The sequence below is a fragment of the Onychostoma macrolepis genome, chromosome 18 (assembly GCF_012432095.1).
Source record: "Onychostoma macrolepis isolate SWU-2019 chromosome 18, ASM1243209v1, whole genome shotgun sequence".
Lineage (NCBI taxonomy): Eukaryota > Metazoa > Chordata > Actinopteri > Cypriniformes > Cyprinidae > Onychostoma > Onychostoma macrolepis.
The window spans coordinates 31577118-31603502 of record NC_081172.1 but is presented as its reverse complement, the minus strand read 5'-3'; the positions used below and the strand labels follow the sequence as shown (position 1 = coordinate 31603502).

At 38.8% G+C, this 26385-nt stretch overlaps 1 protein-coding gene across 7 annotated transcripts; it reads right to left on the bottom strand.

Annotated features, from left to right (window-relative positions):
- Window positions 1–25572, bottom strand: kcnj5 (potassium inwardly rectifying channel subfamily J member 5). 7 transcript variants are annotated; one of them, XM_058752397.1, is made up of 4 exons: window positions 25432–25572; window positions 11467–11549; window positions 9002–9878; window positions 1–1361 (listed from the first exon to the last, which is right to left on the bottom strand). In XM_058752397.1, the coding sequence occupies exons 2-4, from the start codon at window positions 11527–11529 to the stop codon at window positions 1021–1023; spliced, it is 1281 nt and encodes a 426-aa protein (XP_058608380.1). In that variant the 5' UTR covers window positions 11530–11549; window positions 25432–25572; the 3' UTR covers window positions 1–1020. The 7 variants fall into 7 exon arrangements, with proteins under 7 accessions (XP_058608380.1, XP_058608383.1, XP_058608382.1 ...); XM_058752400.1 differs by lacking the exon at window positions 25432–25572 and adding an exon at window positions 16543–16616; XM_058752399.1 differs by lacking the exon at window positions 25432–25572 and adding an exon at window positions 13092–13146.
- Between the last annotated feature and the right edge of the window lie 813 nt (window positions 25573–26385).

The window sequence follows — 26385 nt, the reverse complement described above, 5'->3', positions numbered from 1 at the left end:
ATAAGTTTCTTTATTTATTTTATTTATGTAAATAGCCTGCATATAATATTATTCTGTGAAAATGACTTGTCATAGGTGAGTTTCCTCTAAAATGCATCTTTAAAATACTGCACCGTTGTCTCTGCTGTGAATGGAGCTCTCCTCTCACCTTAACCCAGAATTTAACTGTACAATTTTTGTAGAAAGTGTTTGAGTTTTTGAAGTCTGCATGCCTTAGAAAATACCCTGTTTAGAAAGTGTGTAGAACTTGCCTTAGGGTTCATGCTTTGAAACACAGTTCTTCGGAAATGCGACTGACAGTCTCACGCGCGTGGCCTCAAACTTGCACACAAATCAAACGTGATAAGAGACGAAATACGAGTCCAGGAGCGTGGACTGGGCAAGATTGAACTTCACAGAGACAATGCATGTGCGATATTTCCATTCGTCGCCGTTATTTTAGTGCACTGCAGCAGTTGTGCTTTAGTCTGGTACATTTCCCAGCTTCCATCTTGCATCAATTTCAAACACATGCACTTCGTTATGAAGGGGAAATTGATAATTATAATGCATAATTATAATGCAGATAAAACATACAATAGAATAGCTTAAAGAAACCAACGTCGCGGGTTTTCGCGGTGGTTAAACACGCAAGCGTTGTGTTCGGCTCCTAAGAGTCTTTGCATTGGGATTCTATTAAAGCTTATTTGCTATGGTTAGATTAAGGGGTTTGACCTCTGGGTCATACAGTATATGGCTACTATTTTGTCCTTGAGGTACAGGGCGTTGACTGATACCATGAAAATCTGCACAACAGAGTTTATAAAGCTAAAATATGTGTAGTATGCACAGGTGTATAAATATATACGGATTCTCATCTGTTTGTGCGTCTAACCTCGATCTACACATCAGCTCGGCTCTCTAGAGGAATCGGGGGTCGTATTGCATGGCTATTGCAAGGATATTTCTCCATGCGAGGGGAAAGAAGCTTGCCAGTCTCTACAGACTGAGTCCTTGAGTCAATTCGGAGCAAGGTTTCCCTCAAGGGTTCTCCTCCAAACGGTTGGCAGAGCCGTTGTTGGTCTCCGCGGGCTTCTCGTCGTCTTTCTCCTGATCATCTCGTGTGGTTTGGCTGGAGAAGGGGTCTGTGTGCTGCCTGAGGTCGGGGCTGAGGAGCGGCAGGTGAGGCAGGAGCGGACTCTCTTTTAATCGAGCGGACAGTTCTTTAGCGCTACAGGTTGGGGTGTTGGTCTCGTATATGTCGTGGAAGTTGTTGTAGTCGACTTCGTAGAAGCCCTTTTCCAGAGAAAGCACCGGGGTGAAGCGGTAGCCCCACAGCACTTCCGAGTCCAGGTAGGAGCTGCGTGCTTGACACGTCATGCCTGGATACGTGGAGAGCAATATGGGCACAGACGCACACACACACACACACATGTAGGTACGTACAAAAACACGTGCACACGGTTATTTACACACACACACACACACACACACACACACACACACAGCAATGAAGGAGGGGAGAGAGGGAGAGAAAGAAATAATTTATGAGGCTCTCAGTGTTTACAGTGCTGTACAGGTCAGATGATATTGGAGTTACAAGCTTTTGCGGTGAGATATGGGCCGTATCTGTTCGTGAGCTGCATTTCACAATACTGAATTACTGTATGCCCTCCATTATATATATATAGAAAAGAAAGAGCTCAGAAAATCAGTAATGTAATAGAAACAATGTTTTTTTTTTCTGTATCTCAGTCACTATAATTCCAACATTACAATGATTTCTTCTATCTGTAATGAGTTACTGATAAAAAAAAACATTCAAAAAATAAAAATAAAAAATACAATTAATGGTGGTAATTACATTTCAGAATTTATTGAATCAAGTCATGTATATATATGAAACTTTGCTGGTTTATGAAAATGCTAATATGCAGGTAAGTAAGACTTGCATATATAAAATCTCGGTTCTTTGCTGCATATTATTTGCATTTTCATAAATCAACAGAGTAAAGGTTTTATATATATTATTTATTTATATATATTTATACTCACCAAAAAAGACTGTACACACAAAGGACATTCCAATAAAACAAGACTTCGAGAAATTCAATATATAATAGCCTAAATGATTCAATGAATGACAAATTTTCCGCATGGGTTGCTGCGTCTGCTTACAGTTTTCAGACTCTTAACCAATTGTGAGTTTGTGCCAAAGGGAGATGAATTTGTTTGTAAGGCTGAATGTTTTACATTTCCTTTTCTGAGCAGTTTTGAGTATGTGACATTATGTAGCATGAGCTGGAAGCCAAAGGGATTACAATGATCAAACGGCATATTTCATTTTATATTTGGTGCAGTGTGTAACTACGTGTGTCTTCAGTTACAGCTGTTTGAACACAGCGAGATACAGAATTGCTGCCCCATGACTTCAAGTTGTCATGTAAACCTAAGTTAATGTGCTGTGTGCCGCCCACTTCCATATCCGTCATGTCCACTTTTCATACACAGGATGCAATAAATAAATAAATAACCTCAAGATGATCATTATCTTTTCACGTGAGCAAATTATACACATCCTCTGAAACAACTAGAGGATGAAAGGAAATTCCCCAAATTTGTATGCATGTCTTGCGTCTACTTTGTTACAGCAATTTGTGTTTTGCCCTGAAAGGGATCATGGAAACTCAAAATCATGCAGTAATTTTAGTGCAGACCTGTAATTATGGAAAAGTCCTCGTTATTAATCACTACATTTATGTTTTAGCAAAACATGAAGAATAATACGAGACTAAAACCTCATGTTTATAGGTAAAATAGTCAGTGATGCCATATATTATAGATAAAACTGTAATTACAGATTATGGAGAATTACACCATTCTAGCATTTAAAGCCAACAGCATCACGATCTACGTCAGTGCTTCTCAACGGGGGCGTCACGACCCAAAGTAAATGCTAATTACAAAACGCTTCTGCAATTCATAATATAATTCTGCAGTGGTAACAAAATAAATAGTCTTAAAAGATGCTTTTAAAAAGTTGGAGACTCTTAACAGATTATTTATTATTGATGTCAAAGGTAATGTGTCCAGTCACACTCTATGCTATTGTGGTGCAAATTCATCTGTAGCTTTATAGAAACTAAAGCAATAAGGCTGATACTAATATGGACAGGTTGAGCAATATCACACAAGTAGCAGTGCGATATGGCTGTATATCAGCACGGCTGTGATTCGGCCGTAAGTAATCACATCATCATCGATAATAATCATTGTATCGCTCCACTTGCAGTATTTCTGCCCAAATCCACTATAATTTTATGTTTTTGTGTCACGGAATGTAGTTTTTAGGGGACAATTAGTTGTTTAGACTTCAAATATATGATTTGTTAATAAAGACAACGACGTGAGATGGATGTGAGCTCCAGGGCGTCAGCGGCCATTCAGCACTCATGAACCCACCGAGAGAAGCCTCACCTCGGCCAGATGGAATTTGCTGCTAGCTCTGATGTCTCTATAGTGGTTAAACATGAGCATGGCCATAGCCAGGCTGTGAAAATTAGTGAGGTCTGGGGGTGGGTGGGGGTAACATAGCTGATAACATTGTCTAGTGCTCTTATGAATGTTTTTAGCATGATTTGTGAAAATTACACTACTATAATGAATGACATAGCATAGATTTCTTCATAGCTAGTGTTTGTGTATTTCATTTCATTCTGTAACCTACTTGTTCTACAGATCTGTGTACTAGTGTTAAATGCTACTGTTTTTGACAACGTTGATAACGTTATAATGATAATATCATGATATTTTTTGCGTTTCCCTTACTGAATGCGCTATCCTGTCAGCAATAACCTGTCCATCCTACCAATACTAGGGGGATAATAATCTGGCGGGGGTCAGAATTCGGCACTACAGCAGCGATGCACTGTTGCCAGATATTGCTATTAAAACAAACAAAAAACGATAAATAAATAAAAATAAACTGAAATTATTTTAAATATTTTGCAATTAAGATAAGATAAAGATATCCGTGACCCTAAATTGCAACGTCCTACTTTATTAACTTTCTAAAGTGTCAAATTAAGTGGAAAAGACAAATCCAAAAACGGATAATCTGGCAACACGGAGGCTGATTACAACTGATTACAACTCTCTCAAGCCTCATTCACTCCGCAGCATCTCGCAGCGATCATGTTCATTCCTCAGATGCTAAACATTCTTGCAAACTGTCTAAACTGAATTATACATGCCATGCAGAAATTCATATGAGGAGTTTAACAGCAAATTAGTCATTCAGAGAACTCATTTTATTTTTGAACATGAAACATTTACAGAGGTCTGGACCTCGGTGACCTCATAGCTGGCTACAGGCCTAAACATGAGATATAATTAATTTTGGGTGAATTTAACGGACAGTGTTTGGTCTCATCGATCATTTTTTTTTTGTTCCAGAGTAAATATTTTTGGCTGAGAGCAAAATATAATGTTATATGTTTATGTAAATTTTATAATTCTCTATATTAGAGCGCTGCCTTTGTACTTTTGACTGAATTGATCAGCAAATTTTATGATGGCTGTTGTTGTTTATAAAATATTATTATTCAATAAATAATATTTATATAAATAATTGTACTATTTAATAATAGTATTTAGCATTGAGAAACGGTGTGTGTTCGTGATGGTGATTTTAGTTACATTGTTCCACCATTAGATGGTGAGAAGAGACTGTTTTTATGAGAGAGTCAGCAGTAAAGACTTTTATATTGAAAAAGACTGAAACGCTGTTGGAAACAAGCATGTTAATTTTACTTAAATCAACAAATAAGACGCGGCCAACAAATGCACTGAGCAGTACTTTCATCGGAAATCAACCTTAACAGATGAAAGTATTGTACGACAAAGATATCGCTTTCCTCAGCAGACATTCAGACTAATGTTTTAGTGTGGAATGAGATTGAGCTGAAGAATGAACGCTGTATCAGATGCAGGTAATCACACTTGCTCAGTCAATCTCGCTCATAATACTCTACTCCACATAATACAGTGAGCTTTCAATACAGTAATTGTATAAGCTGTTAAACTGTCAAATGGACAATTATACTGACAATTACATTTTAATATATTATATTATGTTATATTACATATTAATTCATTTCCAAAAGTTAGCTAAAATGTACTTATAGTAAAAAAAAAAAAGAAAAAAAGTTGACTATAAGTATTTATTAACATTTTTGCTTACTTTTGTATAAACAAATTTGGTAGAGTGTTGGTTCACCCCTTGATGTAAAAATGGATCCTGAAGCAAAAGCAATTGAAAACCAATGATCTACATTGTAGCGTTGATTGAAACTGAAATGAACTCAGTGCTCTGAGTCTCTCTGACTCCCTCTGCTTTTGTGTCATGTTTTAGAGAAGAAATGTTGTGTGGGTTTGAGTGTAACACATTTAGCATTGCGTTATACTCTCTCTCTCTCTCTTTCTGTGTGTGTGAGTGAAAGAGAAAGACATGGAGAGGTTGATCTCAATAACCTAGCAATGGCCGGTTTCATGCACTGATGCTTTTCTAATCTATAAATAAGGGCACAACACCTCAAGGCCAGGGGTTCCTAAGTCTAATTGTGGAGAACAACGGTGACACTGAAATCTGCTGACACATATGAGTACTATCATTTCTCCTAGGATAAGAAGCACCATTATGGGAACTGCTGTGTTCCCATGCAGGAAAACCTTGCACGATTCTCCTTGTCATGGTCATTCTCATAATTTAGCTTTAATATACTACATTATGCATTATATGTGTGTTGAAATCTTTGTCTCACTGTGCATGGATTAGTACACTTAAAAAGAGCCGTTTTATAACAAATAAAATGTAATACGCCTGGGTAATTAAACAAATCCGTAAAAAAGTTTCAATCCACTAATTATATGGTTACTGAACAAGCACTTATCTAATGCTTCTAGTGGGGCAAACTAGAAGTAGAACTGAAAATCACTGCTTTCAGAGGACACCAGAATTCTCTACAGGTTTGTTTGAGCTTTAAATAAAAATCCGGCACTAATAGTCAGTGTTAAAATTTAAACTGCTCAAGCACACATCAATAACCTTCAAACTGCCTCCACAGTTCATCTCTTAATCAACACACCACCTCATAAAGTTGGCCTTTAAAAATCTATATTAGTTAAAGAACATTAATTCGAAGCAAGTTCTTATCTATGGGTTTGAGACTCATTAATAGCAAAATGAATGGAAAGTTAATGGACGCTACTTAAAAACACAGATAAGCCTATCTTAATGCCACTGGACATATTTAGTAGATGCCGTTAGTTATGAGCACTCAATGGGCTGCTGTGTTTCAGGCATTCATCATGTTGACGGGGAGACAAGCATTTAATGACAGGTTATTTTTCTCTAATAGGGGTGCAGATCTTTGATCACTAACACCAACTGATATTAAATCCATATTGTTAGACATTCCCGACCTGCTTCTAAACTTTCATTGTTAACTGTACTGCATAATAGCTAGTTTGAAATAACCAATCTGCAAATCTGGAAGCAAATCTGTGCTTCATAATTCAGATTCACTTTGAGACTTGACTGACAACGCATTGAGTTTTATTGACAATGCAAGTGTTTGATGTGTGGTAAAATGGTCCAAAAAGTATTTGCATCTTTCTGAAGAGTTATTTTTACAATCAGCATTTCATTGCAATGCATTTGCCTTCTCAGCAATTTGACTCTCATGCTTCCAAAAAAGTCATTTTAGAAGGTAGCATAATCAAAGCGCCTTTGCTTCAGAAGCGTGCCCGTGATGCTTTACAATTCTGCCTATGTAGTCAGCTCACTAGCTTTTGGAACAGAGTGGATCAAATATGTTTGCATGTCATGTTCTGCAGTGGGATGAACCTGGAAAAGCTGTTGTTCGTGATTATATCACTCAAGATCAGGCATTTCAAAAATGAAAACCGCTTATGTTGCAACAATTAAATTATGCAAATTACATCTGATTAACCATCATCAGAGTCTCATCACGTTCATGCAAATTGCAAGTAGTACTCAAGAGACTCACTATAGAACTCCTGACCCTCAGTACTGGAAAAATAATAGACTAGACCAATGTGGCTATCCATCATACCTGTCACATGCCAGGACTAAATTAAAACATTGCTATATTCTACAAATCAGACATCAGGTTGTTTGTGACCTTACTGCACTCACCAGGTCATTAGCGCTCTACTGCACATCAAAAGGAAGGCATCATCCCTCATTAGCAAGTGGGAGTAGACTTCGATCTGAGAGAGGCCAGCGTTCCTATTTGTAGGTTTATCCTGGCCTGTAGCACCCTAATCTATACCTGGTCATCTGTCAAAGGCATAATTTACAAGGCTTTAGTAGATCAAATGCATCATAGCCCATAGCTATTGACATGTGCTTACGTATGCACATCTTCACAGCGGAAAATGGAAAACATTTCAAAGTGATAGGAAGGTTGAGGAGACTGCTGATATGTCGTATGGCATCTATGGCACAGAGCAAGGTTAGTGTAAGATTAAATTCTCTCCATTAGGTCCTTGGATATTTCAGTCAATAACAGTTGCATGTTTGTGTTACAAAAACTTCTAAATGTGCTATTTTAAATTATTATTATTATTTTTTTTTTTTGCATTATATGTGAAGGAAAATGTCATCATAAAATGCTTTTCACCTTTTCTTTGTTGAGTCCTCATTGATATTCACTGCAAAACAAGCACAGAACAGGATGCCTTCACAGGGAAGCATGTATAATGAATTGGATTTAGATTAGCAGTGCAAGTTCTCTTTGGACAAACGCCCAATAAATAATTTGAATTGCAAACATTCACCTGAGATATCTGATAAACCATGGGAAATGTTTCAGCCTGGGAATGAATCTGCAATTAGTGTAGACACGTTAGACAACGGAGGCCTCTTTATTCCCTCAACAGCCCTGAGAATAAGGAGATCTACTCAAATCAATATCGCACACAGTGTTCTGCAAGGCCAACCAAACAGTAGCCGAGAATAATATATCTAGATAATCCATTCACTTTCATATATTCATATCGCATGTTTGCTGCTGAAGCACAGGTATCACACCAGTATCGGTTAACTTTGTACAGACTGTGTTTAAATGAATTTTTGCATTTGATTATGTTAAGCAGACTATGACTAATTTTTAAGGTAATGGACTCAAATTTAGATGCAGATTGAACAAACTGTTACAGTAAATCAACATCAACAGCATTATTAATAATCAATTTGAATGCCACAGCACCCTGGGCTCTCTGCTGTGTTATGGATTGTGTATTAGTCCAAATGTCTTGAGGTATAATAGCAAAACTGTGCTCTCAAAGACATTTTAAAAGCAGTTTTCTCATTGAACTGCCTGACCGTTATTGAGTTTCACTGACCTGAGAACTGGAACAACGTTAATTAAAATGAAGAGTGGAAAAAATATTTTTTTTGCTCCAATAAGCTTTCCAAAGGATCCCCTCCAGCAGAGTGGAACATACCCGGAGTACTTTCATCACCTTTCACCTCTTTACACAACTCCAGCCTAGACAGGTTTGCAAGGACATGGCTAGCCAGACAACAAGAGGCTCTCAAACCCACCTTGACTCATGTGTTGGAAATATAGCCTTAGCATCAATATTGAAACATTTATCTTCTTGTCAGTTCTTGAATGTTATTTTGTGTAGTCAGCATGCTTAGGGAAGGGATGACTCAGCACTGTCAGCAAATGACTAATGTGTTGCAGTTTTGTATATTTAAATGACTGACCTCTAAGTCTGTCGCTTACCGCAAAAAAACATGGAAAATTCATTGAGGTCAACTGCTCTACAGAGCTTGGCAGTTAATGCGCAACTTGCTCCTTGAAGCAATTGCGAAAGACTGATAGTTTCTAGGGTTAATGCAAAGCTTCAAACTGTCATTTGTTACTCATGGAGACTATGACACTTTTTAGGTCAACAGTTGAATTGCTTGATGTCAAGGAGAACATACCTGTAGCTTCGACCATGCCCTCCAAGATGACGACAATCTCGAACTCTTCCTTCTCTATCTGTGCCCGGGACATCTCCCAGAAAGGACTCTTCTCATTGATCTCGTGGGAGATAATGAGAGGCGATACTAGGAAGAGGCGATCGTCTCCTGTGTCAAAGCCAATGTTGATGTCTGTCTGGTTGAGCGGTATGAACTCTCCCTCCTTCGTCTGCTGTGAACGAATGAGTTTGGCACGGATTGACGCTTCCACAATGTGCGAATTCCGCAGGTCACCCACTCTGAACATCAGGCACATCTTGCTGTCCCTCACCGAGATCACGGCCTTGTGGGAGAACATCAGCGTCTCTGCTCGGTTCTTGGGCTGCGAGATCTTTACGAACATGCAGCCCACCATCATGGCGTTGACAATGGACCCCAAGATGGCCTGCACCAGTAGAAGTATAATCCCTTCTGGGCACTTCTCTGTGATGACACGATAGCCGTAGCCAATGGTGGTCTCGGTTTCGATGGAAAAGAGAAAAGCCGAGACAAAGCTGTTGAGGTTTTCAACACAAGGGGTCCAGCCCTCTTCATCTGAGTGTAGAAGATCTCCTCGTATTAGCGCAATAAGCCACCACAAAAACCCAAAGAAGAGCCAGTTGACCACGTAGACCAAGGTAAAAATGAAGAAACTGAGGCGCCAACGTAAGTCGACCAGTGTTGTGAAGAGGTCGCTGAGATAACGATAGGTCTCTTGAACGTTTCCGTGATGAACATTGCACTTGCCGTCTTTCTGTACGTAGCGCTGGCGGGGTTTCTTAACAGGATCAGAGATGAGGTGGGTGCGATCTGTGGGGATTTGTGCTTCCCTCAGGTGCTTTGGGAGTTTCTTCACCTGCTGTAAGGAGGTAGAGAGATAAGTAACAAATTCGTTTACAAGATCAATGTGACATAGAAGCTGTGTCTTCTTGGATAAGGACTCAATTCAAAATGATGGCGATGATGATAAAACGGGCTACATTATAAGCAAGTCTGAACCTGTAGGCCTATATTAAGCATCAGTGTTAGGGAGACTGCTAGAGAGGCATAATACATGCAGGATGTGATGCTTCCTACAGGTCCTCTGGTGTTGCAATCTAGTCCCATCAGAATCATTCAACATATTTTGTAAGCCAGATCAATAGCTCCCATCTGCCTCTTCTATCTCTTCACTAAGCTGCTGTAAGCCAGACAATGACATTGTGGATGGCACAGTTGCCAACATCAAGCAAAGGTACGTTCACATTGTTCCTTTCAAACAATGGGAGTGCTCTGATATCTTTGCAACTGTCATGACATTATCACAGTACGTCTCAGCACATACAGAACATGCAGATTACTGCAACGTAGGAGTACTGGTGGCTTTTTCTTTTTTTTCTATTGCTGTTTTTTTCTCTCCCATGACTCTCTATCTTGGCTCTAGTCCATTTTTGATTCCTTGTTCTAAACCAGCTCCATGGGACACTTCCCCCATTACCTTCCTCTTCCCCATGGGATACTGGCAAGCCCAGATAAGAATCTTTGCCCCCTCCCAAGTCCATAACACAGTGCCCTCCACATGAGACAAGGACACATTGGCACATTGTCTTTCCATTCGTGGAAGATTGTGCTTGGTTGTTAATTGAAACGTGGTATCATGTTAAAGTGGTGGCAGTCAGTTATAGGCAAGCCTAAAAGTACTTATGTGAAACTGGAGCACACGGAGACCTCCTGCTGCGTACACACCTGCGGCCCCCTATTTTCTGTCAGATAAAGCCAAATATTGGGTAAAAAATAAAACCAATACTTATTGTAAACATTGCAAACAAATACCCTCATCTAGAGCCAATTTCCAATATTTGGTGTTCCTCCAAATTTGTACTTCAAGTTAGCTATTATTATTCAGTATCCCTCATCATTCAAGTCATGTCAAAAATATGCATGTATTAGCATGTATTAAATATGTCTAAATAAATGATTTCAATGTATACATTTAAAAAAATTGTACATAACATATTCACTTTTATAAATATATAAGTATAGTATTTAGTTATTGCACAGCTCCCTGAAATACTTGACTGAGCATTGTGTAATCAGCTATTTTATATAATGAGCCCAATATATTGATCACTATACAATGTCCTGGCTGTCAATGAGAATGTAAATAGAGCACAAAAATGTTTGATTAAAAAATGGTATTTAAAGTTACAATTGTCTGAATTTCAGTTAATTAAGCACTTAACATAATCAGCCACTGGTTTAGGGTTCCTTTAGTTTCAATCTCCCACATTATGATTTATTTGAAGGCCACTGTTTTGATGGATTAATGATTAACAAATATTAAAAACATGAAATAAATACATTTCTCATTTTTATTGTATATTCTAAATTCTCAAGTTTACGTGGTGGTTACAGTAGATACTCCCTTAACATTACTGAAGTTGAAAGTGATAGTGGGGACTTCTGACCTCTCTTGGAGTCACTCCTATCTCCATGTCGTGGTCCATGTGGACGCGAGAATCTCCTGCCATCCTCAGCTTCGACTGCAAACCTGAAATAGAGATAAATAACACAAAAGAATAACATAACCTGATTGCTCTTACTTACTGTATAACAAATAACCACGCTATGGTTTTAAGCATGTTTTACTTTTAATGAGCAGGGGAAACTACTGAGTGCACCTTTAATGGATGCTCATTCAATGAACCTTGGGATTTACCACTCTAAGCCTTGATACATTACCCTTATCCCATTCAGATGGATAAACGTCATTACATGGATTTATTGTGCCCTATAGGAATATTGAATGGTTTGTTTTAGGATTACCACTGTTTATAGATTCACACGAGCAAACAAGGCGCATTCAAAATCAGGGTTAATCTGATCAGCTAATGTCAAACCCTCTCTCAATTAGGGGAGTAAACATATTTATCATGTCAAACGCCACGGGGAAAGCTGTTCAACCATGCCTGTCTGATTTTCTAATGGGCAAACAGAAAAACTAAACCTGACTGCTCAGGTTCTCACATTAAATAGAGTGTCATTTTAAATATGACATGACATGACTTGGATGGAACAAGTCGTAGACACACGGACACCTTTGGGGGAACATCTTCGATGGTTACTTGAAGGATTAAATCAAAGCTCACAAGGGAGATGTACTTTCTGAGTGTGCGGATTGAGTTTAATTTGTGCCTAAAACAGACTGGCAGTCTCAGCTGTTCCCTGCTCCCAAAAGACTAACTGCATCAGCACCGTCACGCCATGAAAGCTGCTGCTGCTGTCTCCGTCATCCAGTCAAACTCTCCCTCATACACACAGAAGAAACGCCAACCTGGGTGAGCACCTCTGCGTGCTCCTCGCTGCCTCTGGCAGCTCACTATCTCCATTCTGACACATTTAGTGTTCACCTGTCAAAGCTATCGAGCTGGGCTCTGAGCAGATAGGGCCTGAACAGAAAGTACTGCTGTAGCGTAGGCTCGGTTTCAAAACCTACTGAGCTGTCTTGCTGTTTACAGCATCCAAACTGAAATGGAACCTCATAAGTAACCGATCTGAAAAGGTCTAGTTAGGGCAGCAACTCAGCAACAAATAGCCTCGAGTCTGCTGTTAGCATGTCGCTAAACTAACAATACAACAAGCATAAAAAATAGCGACACACAAATATACACTGGTCAAACTGATGTGTTAGATTTTCTTAAAATGTATATGCACCATTTTTGCATCACACTTTTTAAGTAAACCCAACTTGGAACAATTTTACTTAAAATAAACAAGATAATCTTTATTATATGAACTTATTTCCCCCAAACATTTCTTACTCGAAAGTATTGATGGAAGCATTGACAAAACGGTTAAGGAACCAAAATAAGTTGTATGAACTTTATAAACTTGCAACATTGTGTTAACTTAACATTTAAACTCATTTATATTAAAAATGTAATTAATTGAGTTGAATCTAAATAACATTTTAACTTATTTTAGATCTTCAACTATTGGTCTGCTTACTGCACTGTCACGGTTTATAAAATTTATTTAAACAATGTAACACTGGGGAAAAAAAGCATGCTATGAAATCATGTGGTTTACTTACAAACCTGTCAGTAAACAAGTAGACAGCTTGTTATCCTTTTAAACTAATATGTCCACCCAAAACAATTACTAACGAATGTAACAGAGACCTCAAAACCTGGTACACCATACACAATGACGGTAACAATTAGTGAATAGTGTATGAGTATGAATGGGTCATTTTTGAGTAGAAAATGAAATCCAGATGTCACAAAATAGTAAGTTACTAAACCTAACAACAAAAGCAACCATAAAATAGTGTAAATACAACTCAAAAACAGTGAAAAATTTTACCTTTTTAATTATTCATGCCCCAGTGCATGATGGGAAAAACGGGATCATAACTTAAAGAATCCTTGTAAACATAACAAACAATTCTAAGTAAAATATACTTATACGTTGAAATGTTAATTTCTACAAGCTTAAATTGAGAAATAATATAGAATTTACTTTTTTTTTTTTTTTAATTATTGCCTGAACTAAATTATTTAATGTAGAAATTACATTTGTTTTTATGTAGTATTTACTTCACCACAAAATCATTTTTCTCAGTGTACTAGAATTGGAAATAGTCCATTTTAATTGCAATTGTAAGTATTTTATTGAAACATTTCTGCATTTATAAGAGTGACAATTAAGAGAGTTTATCAACTCTGGACAAATAAAATAAAATATAAATAATGTTAAAAAATACAATTAAATAATGTAAAACAAAATGTCGACGGTGCCTTATCAGGTTCCCTACATGCCCTTGATTTTGGAGCAGGGCTGTAGGCTTACTGTACCTATGTTTTGTTTCCATTAACACGTCTTTGTTATGGAAAACTGGATTTTGGTTAGTTTAACTTTCAGATGTTATGACATGGTGCATTAAGCAATGATTCAGCTCCAGATCCTGGTCACTCCCACACTGCACCTGTGCTCCTGTCGGTAATGTCACACAGCTTCATCTATGCTAATCGCTTACATAAGGTGCCTAATGACAGTGAAAAACTCCCATGATCCCCAACAGCCCATCTGCAAGTCATGCTAGCCATGTGCACTCCCTAATTCTTCTGGAAGCTGTTTAGGATAATAGTTAAATAACTTTCAGACAAATGATGGCGGAGTCTCCTCTGAAATATAGAGAAAGCGAGTGAAAACCAGAGAAAGTACAGCCTATTTAGGGGGATATTTTACAAACCCCCCACTGGTTTTTCAAAAAGAGATCTTAAAATAGGTATTGATCAGCTAGGAGAGTAAATCAATGTAGAGTAATCAGGTGAACTGATGAACCCCGGGAGCAAATTACCACAAATGCTGGTGCATATTTCCCTTCCATGCCTTGTAACGGCCACACACGTTTTCAGCTCAGAGAAAATAACCCTCACGGTGGGGGAATTAAATAATCAGTGCCGTGTAGACATAAACACACAAAACCTGGCGCTGTATTGGGCAACAGCTGATCTCTGACTAATTAGCACATCCTAGAAAGAATCCCTGTTGCAAAACAGCTAAACTCAATTTGTACTTGACAACAGTAGTGAAAATTTTACAGGAATTGGAGGCCGGCCTCACTGGAGATTCGAGTCCTTTGTTTGACCCTCGTTCTTATTTGTCTAATTCCACTCTACTGCAGTGACATCACTCATCCCTATTTGCACGGCCCTGCTTGCGCGCAGATGGCACGTCAGAGCCGCCATCCACTCAGGAATACAGTGTTGACTGACAGGTCTGCAGTGAAAGGGCACACTGACGTGACCCGCATCCGAGATGCACATGGAGAATACATCACAGACAGACGGCAGGCCTCTGCAATGTCCCCTCCTCTGCCATTTCCACATTTTATGACAAAACGGTCCCTGTGCAACTCCATATGACTTTGATGGTTGCACGCTGGTGAGGTGAGCCAGAGCCGTTCCGTTCCCTCATGCTTATCTTGCTGTTCTGAAGAGGTAACAAGCTCCTTATCAAGCTTTTAGAGTAGCATGCTTTTTGTGGTTTTGGGTCTGGTTGCAAGCCAGACAGAGGGCACAACAGAGAGCGAGAGAGAGAGAGAGAGAGAGAGAAGCTTATATTTAATGATTCTGGTTTTGGTTCCTTAACAGTTTTGTCAATGATTCCATCAGTACTTTCGAGTAAGAAATGTTTGGGGGAAAATGCATAATAAATAAATGTAAAACAATATAAATTATGCACTATAAATTGTGTAAATTATACATTTACTTTTATTGACTTTTAACAGCATAAATGCATACAAATAAATGCACCCTAACAATAAATAGAACGTGGATAAAACTAAAAAGAGACAAATATGATAAATAATTCTAAATAAAAAAAATGGTAATATTTTATTAATTTTATTTTTATAAAATACTAATAACAACAATTATAATGCATAGTTTTACGAGCAACCCATTTGAGTGCTGTGCACCTACATACGGTATGTAATAAATTAAATAAAAAGACCCGGATTTCAAGAGTCATTCATTTGTGAATCAGCACTTGGGATTTGTTTTTCACTAAAGAATCAGTTCATATGAGTCATTTGTTAAATAATCAGACTGCACTGGTCACACTGTGAACTGACTCGTCAGAGTCATATGCTCAGGTGACTTACTGCGCTGTATGTTTTTTGACTCATTAAAAAGAACAGACTGAATCATTTGTTCAGGAATCACACTTTCAGCATGATTCAATAGTGGTAATCAGTCGAGTATTCTTATACAATGTGCTGTCTGAATTAATGGATCAATGCATGCATGAGAATTGTTAACAGAACATAATTCTGCCACGATATATTTTAATGTTGGAGAACGTGGGCATCAAGTTTTTACATTAATGTGTGGCTGTCAGACTGCTTCAATTGCACTGCAAACATGCTGCTGCTTAATTTGTCGACATCAGCCTGTTTTCACAGTGAAAGGTGATCTCTTTCCCGTGAGTAAGACACCACAGGCGTGCACTTGTATCAATACTAATTAGTGTTTCAATGGTACGGTTTTGCTTGGAGGATTCAGCTGCTGTCGGAGTTCCTCGCTCATGCTCTCACACCTACATCATTGCCTCTTAGAGCAGATCAGCGCAGCGATCAGGGAGACACTTCATTTGCTAGACCTGCGGATTTCTCATCAGACTGCAGAGCTGTTAAACCCCCCCTAAACAAATAGGAACAGCTGGTTTATCGCAAAGAGAGACATTTCCTGCAATGTCTGGGGAATGACCCACGTGTTTTGTCAACACACTGCAGTACCAGTGATGTCCAACAACCAGATCTACTCAAACGCATGGGAGAGTAATGACTGGTGGGGGAGGAATAGAGCTCTTGCTGCAGCAATGCATTTTACTACTCAGATACGAGTCCATTCATCCATGTCCTGCAGTCAGGGTCGCGATTTTCACTCTCTTCCCTTTTTCTTTTGAAGGAGTAAGCAATTCTGAAGAGTCATCAAAACAAACTGAACAAGCCAGACTTTTGAATGGAGAAGACGTACTGTAGTAGTAAGCTTTCTACTTAGACTTTCCACCTTAGCATTTCTGTAGCTGTGTTCAATTCACACAGCCGATGCAGTGTTCACTGCTGCCTACACTCTGAACAAGGACTTCTGTAGAAGCTGAAAAAGTTAAAAATAAATAGTTCATTTGGAATGCCCTGCAACATCATGATGAATTTATAATATACTGTATGTGCCTTTTTCATTGATGGCACTGTTTTTACAGGGCCTTAAACTAACATTTTGCAACACCTGCCAAGGGCTTCAGACTTGAGGAAATTTACCAGCCATAAATATATATATATATATATATATATATATTTACTAGCCATGAAACTGCATGTGCATTATTTGAATTAAAAGACGCAGGACAAACTGGGGAAACACATCTAATTGGAATTATTATTATTATTAGTAGTAGTAGTAGTGATAGCAGTATTATATAAATCAAAACGATTATCATTAGTTACTGGGCAACTGTCATGTAACACTGTTTCATCTCTACTAGTCAACACTTTTTACTCACATTTGGCACTTGGGGAGCATTCATTTTCAGCCCTGGTTTTATACCTGTGAACAATTGCAAAAATCACGGTAACACTTTATTTTGATAGTCCACTTTAGACATTCTAGTAACAGTAAGTAACTTTGCAACTACATGTCAACTAGCAATCATTAGAGTATTAGTAGATTGTCTGCTTAATATCTTCTAGCACTTTATTTTGATGGGTCCACAACATACAGCATTCAGATTATGAGAAACTTTGCAAGTATGTCAACTTATTCTACTAACCCTAAACCTACCCTGCTGAGAGTTAGTAGACATGTAGTTGCAACTGTATGATAATTAGTTGACATGTGGTTGACATGTAGTTTCAAAGTTACTTATAGTTAGTAGAATGTCGAAAGTGGACTATCGAAATGAAGTGTAACCAAAAGCACACCTGGAAATAATTAAGCTGAATGAAAATCCAGACACATCACTCACTCTCACAACATTTATTTTAGCTAAATTTCGTTTTGCCTGATGGGTAAATTTCCCTCTGCACTCCCTACCAAACTACACTCTTTACTGATGCCGTATTCATATGCACTTTACATATACACTTTCTACTTAAAGGCATAGCTCAGCGAGGGATGAAAAAGCTGTCATAATTTACTCTTCCTCGTGTCCTTCAAAACCGACATGATTTACTTTCTTCTGCTTAACATAAAAGATTTTGAAGGCAGTTCCCATGTTTTTGCATGCAATTACCATGGATGGGAACTGAAGCTGTCAAGCTTTAAAAGGACGCCATGAAAGTATTATAAAAGTCGTCAATTGACGTGTGCTGCAAGTTTTCAGGTTTTCAGAAGAAAAAAGATAAGTGTATGTGGAACAGACTAAGGGCCAGATTTACTAAACAGGGCAAATTAGCATTAGAGCGCAATTCCAAAACAGCGCCGACGGGCGTGGAAATTTACTGACAATGCACAAATTAAAGAACACAGACGCAACATCTCATTTCCATAATGACCAACGCAGTCTACCAAGTGCAGCACAAATTATCGTAAGGATATGTTCGGATTCAGATAATATGTTTTCCTGGCTTTCCAAATAAATTAATACGTGTGGAAAAAAATCTTCTCGTTCTATCAGGCGCTCTCTGTTCTCTGCGGTGCCTCCTCTTAGCAACAACAAATGTAGCCAGTTCAAGTGCAAAATAGTTTAAGACATGCTTTTTTGTGTGTTTCAAACATTAGTAAATCGCGTTACGTAGTTCATTTTAATATTCTCCTCCCATAAATTTTGCAGAAAACTCCTACAAATGCATATTCAATAAGGTCAGGTGCAAAAATAACTGTGTCCACGCCTTTTCAGCTTTTAATTCTTCACTGTACATCTTTAGTAAATCCTGACATTACTATTTTAACGCCAAAAGATGGTTTGCGCTGGTGCAAGCTGTTAGTAAATCTGGCATTATTTAGTGTAAAATATAGTACACAAGCAAGGGACAACTTTCATGATACTTTTGGATCCTTGTGAAGTTTGACAGCATTCATTTTAGTTGCAAGGAAAATATTTTCAAAATGTAAAAAATTTCATCTTCTGTATTCAACAGAAAAAAAAAATAAAGTCATATGTATAGTGAATGACATGCGAGTTAATAAATCATGCTAAATTGCATATTTGTGGGTGCACTGTCCCTCCCAAACTAGAGGGAACTCAAGGTGCTTTGTAACAATTAAATCACAATAAATAAATTAATTGCAAATGAAAAATTGAGTTTGTTTACCCATGTGTCATGTTACCATTAATGGAAATCAGAGAACCGCAAACATTCAATTAAAGGATTAGGGTTTACTTATGAGATATTGTAATATACAGTACCCTTCGTTCGGACACTTCGTCAATGTCATCGCTGCAGCATCGTCTCCGGTGTGAGTGTGAATGTGTGCGGACGTGCATGCATGCACAGCGGAGAGAGCGGGACGATGGCTCGGCTGTCTATATCTGAAATGGTTATGACACTTTGAGGTTAGTCGGGGCAAATGAGTTAAAATGCCCCTGGAACGAACAGCATCCAGCGCGGCTCGCTGCCAGCACTGCATTCACTCGCCTGCGTGTGTGTTCAGGCGTGGAAGTGTGTATGAGCGTCCCTATCGCTCTGAATGACACCAAGCCTTCAAGCAGACATCCTGTCCACACTAAGGACAATTAGCCTAATGAAAGCAGTGCGTCTCGTCCTATCAGTGACAGGAATAGCAGCGGCTGAAACTAAGCCGGCCGCTGTCTTTGGAGCACTGGCGCCGTGACAGCGACCTTCATCGCAGTCCTACACCAACGCAAGTGATGCTCCAGGAAGTTCAGATGGACGGCCAAATCACACCCACTCCAGAAGTCTTTATAGGGTGTGCGTGAATGCATACATCTTTGGTCCAGTGACACTCACTCAAGAGCGCTAACAAGGCCGTGCACTCTAGGCGGTCCTTACTGGATGTGTGTGTGTGTGTTTGTGGGGGGTGGGTGGGTCGTGTTAAGTAGAGAACAGGCTCTTCGACACTCTCTCCTGTGTTTATCAGATGGCCTGTCAGCTCCCTGAAGTGATTTGCAGCATCGAGTCTGCCAAAGCGAGCGCCGCGTCGAACTGCCCTAATTAGCATTCCGGAATCACTGAATCACTGCCTCAACACGACCGCTTAAAACACCTTAAGTCGGGGTTTGTCAATAAAGCGGAGCACAAACGGAAAATGCTAAATCCTTTTTCTTTTGGGAACACTTATAATCCAGCGATAATGGACTCTGATCTCTGGGGAATCTCTTGGAAATAATCAAAATGTCAGCACACGGGATATGATGATGATTGGCGCAGGAGAATTGAGCGCGTTCACTTGCAGGCAGATCCTCCTGAAGACAGGCCATCTGTTCTGCACAAACACACTGTAAATCTGAGTTCACTATACTGGAAATTAAAACCCTTATTCTCTATGTTGAGCAAGGAGGTCTGTGGTACCTATAAGATGCCATCTGTTTGCATTTCCATTCATGGGTCAACAACAAACAAGCCTGAAACATTTAGACTATACAATTAGCCAACTACAATAACTACATGAACTAACAATTAAACATTATTCCATTAACCAACATCAGAGAACCGTAAACACGTGAATGTGTTGTTAAAATACTGAAATATTAAATTACTGATTCATTAGTTTACTACTATAGTTAACATGAACTAAAAAATAAATAAATAATAATAATTATGACGTTTTTATTAACTGCAATGTTAATCTTTACATTTATAAACAGATTGTTAAAATCAAACTTAATGTTTAATATTATTTAATGGACCTGAACTAACATAAGCTAAAAATGAACAGCTGTATTGAAATAAAATCGTTGCGTAGCTATGACAGGAATGGCTGGCATCTAACAATGCCTCGGGGAAGAAAAAAACTAAAATAAATCTTGAAAAATAAAGCATATGCATAAACCCATATTGAAGAAGCATGTGTCCTATTCTGTATCCTAAACTCCTGAAACATTGGTGTCTCATATTATAAAGCAGTCAATGCAATTTTGGGAAAGAAATCAACCATATCTGTATGTGTATGAAAATATTCCGATGTAACTTATTTTGTAATCATTAACATTTTTTTTCCTCAGTAACTGTAACAGATTAGTTACATTTATTTTGTAATTAAATGACGTAATCCCGTTACATGTAAATAGTTACTCCCCAACACTATTGAAAAGAGACAATTGAGTTTTTTGACCTGCAACATTTCGCCAATGTGATTGCACTGTAAGAAGCTTGTTGACCTTGACGCATCTGTATGTTTTTTGCACCACATAACTTTGAACATGTTTGCATACATTTACAAGCAGTTTTGGGTGAAAAAAAATAGATCAAACTCATCTAAACAAATAAATTTCAGTTGCTTGACTGACACAGGAGGTATGCAAGTGGAATTGCAAAAAGCACTTTTAAGTAATGAAAAAGGCCAGGTGGAACGATGCTCTTTTGTCATTGAAAGCATCACAGAACAAAATTCTGACATTTCTAGTATTGCAACAGTGACCTGAGTATATAGTGCTGCATCGATCTGACATTGATCACCTTCTTGACTTCTGAATGACAGATGCAAACTCACACACACACACACACACACACATACACACTGCAGTTTTTCACATTTCTTGTCTCTTTGCTGAACAGCCAAATAGGACGTCTATTTATTGCAGTGACTGTATGCTGCTAAAACAAAGCAGCTGGAAAACTTTTGATGGTGTTTTTTGTAATATTTCTCCAAGCACATTCTTTCATGCTTATAAATCAATACATGCTATATTTAGCAAAGGCGCGAGCTTGTTTTCTTTCAGATAAACATCAGATGTTCTCTGATTTGTTTGCATAAGTGTGCCGGTGGCATTGTGTGTATGCATCTCAATGCAAAAGCATGGCCTGAATGTAACGAGAAATCTGCCATTTAGCCACGCCTCTCATTCCTTCATCTTCATCTTCATCTTCCCTTTTCATTATCTGTTATGTTGGCTTTTATTGCACACTGTCAGTTTCACACAGACACCCGCACACACGGCCTGTAAGGCTTGCTGTGTTTACGAGGCAGAAGGTGAAGGAATGATTCTCCATTGCAGCGTGTGTTTTACGAGTGCTGGTTTAAAGGATGTGGCAGTATTACTTCCCACTGTGTTCCTAGTGTCAGCTCTGTATGTCACAGAACTGTGGCCGCGTTTGGTGACAGGCTGGAGAGTAAAAAGAAGATCTACATTCAAATGTGATGCTGCGTTCACGTATTTGAGAATTATCATAACTCAGGGATTCAACGCTGAGCTCTTCACATCCTTAGACTCACAAATGATTTGTTTCTATGGCAACACTGGTAACACCGAAAGGCTTCAAAATACCTAATCACTCAATTAATTCTCTGTAAATGAATACCTTGATATTCCATTGCGAAATATTAAAGAACAAACAAAGTGTACAAGCAGTGGTTATAATATCCTACTTTCAACTGCTGGAGCTGCTGTCATTTGAGTGTTTTACATACAAATCCAAGTTGACATGTCTGACAAAGATGCGCATGGATAATATCCATAAACCCTTGATTTCTGTAAATTTATTTGAACTTAGCAAAGCTGTTTTTTTTTTTTTAATGGGTTATATATCATGTCTTTTATTTTATAATGTCTTAAAGGTCAAGTTCCTGTCTTTGTTCCTGGTTTCCTTTCCTTATGTGTTCTAGTCTGGCCATTGGTTTATTTTTAAGTCTTAATAGTCTTGTTAGTTTGTATATACAGTATAATGCTCGTATTTGTTGTGCACTGACTATGATTATGTTTTTGTGACTTTTATAATTGTCTTTATGTTTGTAGTTCTTAAGTATTCAATGTATTACCAAGAAGGTTTCTTGTTCTTGTTTTTTAATCACAACATCACAGTTAGGCAGAAGTAAATGCATAGAAAATAGTACATACATAAAAAATGCAAAGGCAGACAAATGTAATGATTTCAGTATTTTGGTTTGAGTGCCAATTCTTTCCATGTCTCTGAGTAATATCTGCTAAAATTCTCAAACACAAAATATTCCAGGTGTTTTTTTGTGCCCCCCCCCCAACCAAAATATACACTGTAGGCAAAACATTGTTTTGACAATATCGCTGGTATTAAATAAATGAATGAATAAATAAATAAATAAATATGATTTTTTTGTTTGTTTATAGGATTTGTTTATCTTCAATATCAATGTCCAACCAACCTAATATTTTGTAATATCTCATTACCAATAGGTAGTTCCTCAGTGACATCATCTTTCAGGAAGTGACATCAGCTGATTGGAAAACAATATAACAAACATTAGTAAGTGCAATAAATTATATGAATTGATATTTTTTGTGGTATAAACATTCTATCCAGTTAGATTTTTTTTTAACAAAATTAATATTATAAATATTAAAATTCTGATAACAATTGTTGATTGTTAACTTTAGTTCTTTATTTACATTGTTAGACATCCTGTTTTTCTCACCATTGTTTAATGCTATAAAAATAAACCTTCATTACCTTAAATCTTAACATAAAATAGTTTAATATTTAAAAATATATATATTTTATTAATTAAAAAAAAAAAAGTGCAAAGTATACAGCTTAACATGAATGACCCAGCATAAGATTTAATCTCAGACCTGTCCTTTAAACAGCTAGACACATACTTTCAAAGCATACAGATCAATGCAGCAGGAAATGGAATTCCTCTCCAGCCGCAGCTGACATGACGATACTCTGAATGTATTAGACTGAAGTTTTATCTAATTATGACCAAGCAGATGGATTGCGCTCGAGGACTTTTCTGCTTGGATCTTACCTAACACAATACAAATGGAACACGCACATTGGGAGCAAATGAGGTGCAACTTACTTCCATCTGATGCACGTCCACACGCACATTCACGCAAACACAGTTATGTCTGCACATCTTACAAAATCAATTTCTTTCAAGGTAAGCCACTATCAAATTATGTGAAGGGACTTCACATCATGAGATCAACTAATCATTGAGTTTTCAAGAACCATTAGCCTACAGAATTATTGCTTGTGCCAAACCATGACTTCAGAGAAACATATTTCTGCTGCACAACCAGGCCTGCATGAGTTTCCTATGCTCGCTTTGCTTAATATGCAATGGTTTACCCAAACATTTAAATACTGTCATCATATATTCAGCTTTGTGTCATTCCAAATACATACAGTATATGAACTCATTTATTTTATGGAACACCAAATGAAACATTTAAAGACTGCACTGTTGCTCTTGTCCATGCAATTACAATGATTGGGAGGCTTTCAAGCTTCAAGAAGAATACAAAAGCATAATAAAAACTGTCCACATGTCCTGTGCACTATATCCTGAAGTCTGTGTAAGAAATAGAATAAAATTTAATTTCACATCAATTGCAACAACAGCCTTCCAAATTTCTCCTTTTATATTCCATGGACGATTTAAAGTTTGAGGGAATAAATAATTTGCATTTTGGCTAAACAATCCCTTTAGTAATTCACACTGATTCGTAATTTCTGAATTGGCAGTAGGCAATTGAGAAAGGCCTTTGGTGTGACGCAGTTGTTTTGCTCAGAGTTAAGAGAACTGTCATGAAGTTAATGGGGTCAGAGGTCACTCCATCAGAATCAACTGTGCCATGGCGAGCAGAGACTTTAATGACGTGTATATTCTGATAAACACTGTCAATTCTGCAAATGGATTAGGCTGAACGCTTCTTATGTTTGCCTGCATTTAGATGCTTTGATGTGTGTGTGTGTGTGTGTGTGTGCGTGAGTCAGGCTTTGCCTCTATTGTAGGGAACAAATATCCCCACAAGGATAGTAAAACCTGAAATCACCTCCATTGTGAGCAACAGCCAACGATCCCCATGAGGGAAACAGCTTAATAAACATACTAAATATCTTAGGGAAAATCTAAAAGGCTGAGAGTTTACGTTAAACATAGGGTTAGAGGATGGAAAACATCATTGGCTCAGTATAGTGAATGCATTTGCATAATGTTTGTGTTTTAGCGGCAACTCCATGTATATTTAAACTTGACATGACTGTAGGTAAAGTGAAACCGTACAGCGCATTTCTCACGTTTGCTATTACGTATGCAAGCTGCAAGCAAACTCTATGAAAAATTCACAATCTCACACTCATTCCCTCTCCTAGAAGCAACGATCGAGCTGGCTTTTATTATCTTCCCCTTTATCGAGCAGCCGCTGCTTTGTTCCCTGCTTTTCAGCACAGAGTTATCTGGAGACTCAAAGTGTGACAGGACCAGAGAGGCTAGGAGGAGGAAAATCTCTCTATGTGAGCAGTTCGTAGCCGCAGCTCCAGGCGAGAGAACTAATACCCCTATAACGAGGAATCAGAGAGAATCGATACGACTCAAATCAACACCAGCGACTTTCCTCTCTGAAAGTGTGCACACAACACCATTCGGTTACCGCAAACGCATCTCCACGTGAAAGCACGTGCAAACTCTCTCTTGCACACACGTGCATGCACACACATGCAACTGGCAGGCTTGTGAAACTCCTGCAATGCACGAAAACACGTGTCCCCGAGAACGCTGGCAAAAACGCCACCTTACATGCTGGAAGGCATTTTAGATCCATGGCATCCTGAACAAGAAGCAGACGCTTGCCGTCTCAATGGGACAAGGGTCGCCTATGGGGTAATCCTGCGATCCCCGCCGACTCTCTGTCCCTCTCAGCATGCTCCTTCTCAAGAGCGACAGACAATATTAGGACCCATTCAATAGTGCCCGCGTGACACAATCGCACTCAGCCGGGAAACGGATATTCTAGCCCCCGTTCCCCCCTCTCTTCAGACTTACCTTCATTCGAGCGCAGAGGTAGCTGTGCAGTGTCAAGGGAAGCATGTTAGGGCAGCTGCGCTCTTTTCTGACTCCAGCTCTGATGTGCTCATCTCAACTGCCTCACTGCCTCGGCTCACACAGCGCTCCACCACCTCCTTACCTCGCTCTCCTGGAGGATGCGAGTGAGAGAAAGAGAGAGAGGGAGGGATGTGAAAGTGAGCATGAGAGGATGTTTCCTCCCCCACAGCCCCCTGCTCCTCTGTCTCCCCTCGCAGGATTTGTCCTTTCCGTACTTGCGTGTGCGTGGAAGCATCCTAGCGCACATCGAGTTGGATTCTGCGGGCTGAGGTTTACGCAACTGCGTAAAAACACTCGACGAGAGAGAGAAGGAATCCTACTAGACATGCTGGATAATCAATTTCTCTCCTTTTTTAGCTAAAGAACAGCCTGAGGGTGAGATACAGCACAGTGCAGTAGGAAAACTGGAAGATACTGTACGTACAGACGCAGAGAGGAGGCGCAGGGGTCTGAGCGAGATAAAGTTGGACATTTGCTTGTTGCCCCTCTGCAAGGTCGTCAGAGCGGTGAGCAGATGTTTTGGGAGCACTACATCAAGGTTAAACATGTGGCCATCTACCCACACACTTCCAACATGCGAATGAACACTGATTTATGACTCTGCAGTCTCCCACACACAAATGCACACAGTCGCACATGTCGTAATACACATTATCTGCCCAACAGCAGTAGATTCTGCAACTTCTATTGGATCTGTTGACTCCCAGCCCACGTTTCAGTGTAGGCACGATATGGAATTGAGGTTTGGACCACAAATGGGATCCATATCAATTCATTTTCCCCTGTCAGATTCTATAAGAGATTCATATCGGCTAATTCATATAGGGCCGACATGGAGCCCATGGACAAATTCATTTGGGGCCCAAACTGTGCCTACTTGGCTGAGAATGTCAA

What these genes read in the sequence shown, in the direction of transcription:
- kcnj5 (XM_058752395.1), bottom strand. Translation starts at nt 12,387, where the DNA reads ATGGAGATAGTGAGCTGCCAGAGGCAGCGAGGAGCACGCAGAGGTGCT. An exon ending in ACGCAGAGGTGCTCACCCAG is followed by an intron (nt 11,550 to 12,332) that starts GTTGGCGTTTCT and finishes TCTCTATTTCAG; the next exon opens with GTTTGCAGTCGAAGCTGAGG. An exon ending in TAGGAGTGACTCCAAGAGAG is followed by an intron (nt 9,879 to 11,466) that starts GTCAGAAGTCCC and finishes ACCTCCTTACAG; the next exon opens with CAGGTGAAGAAACTCCCAAA.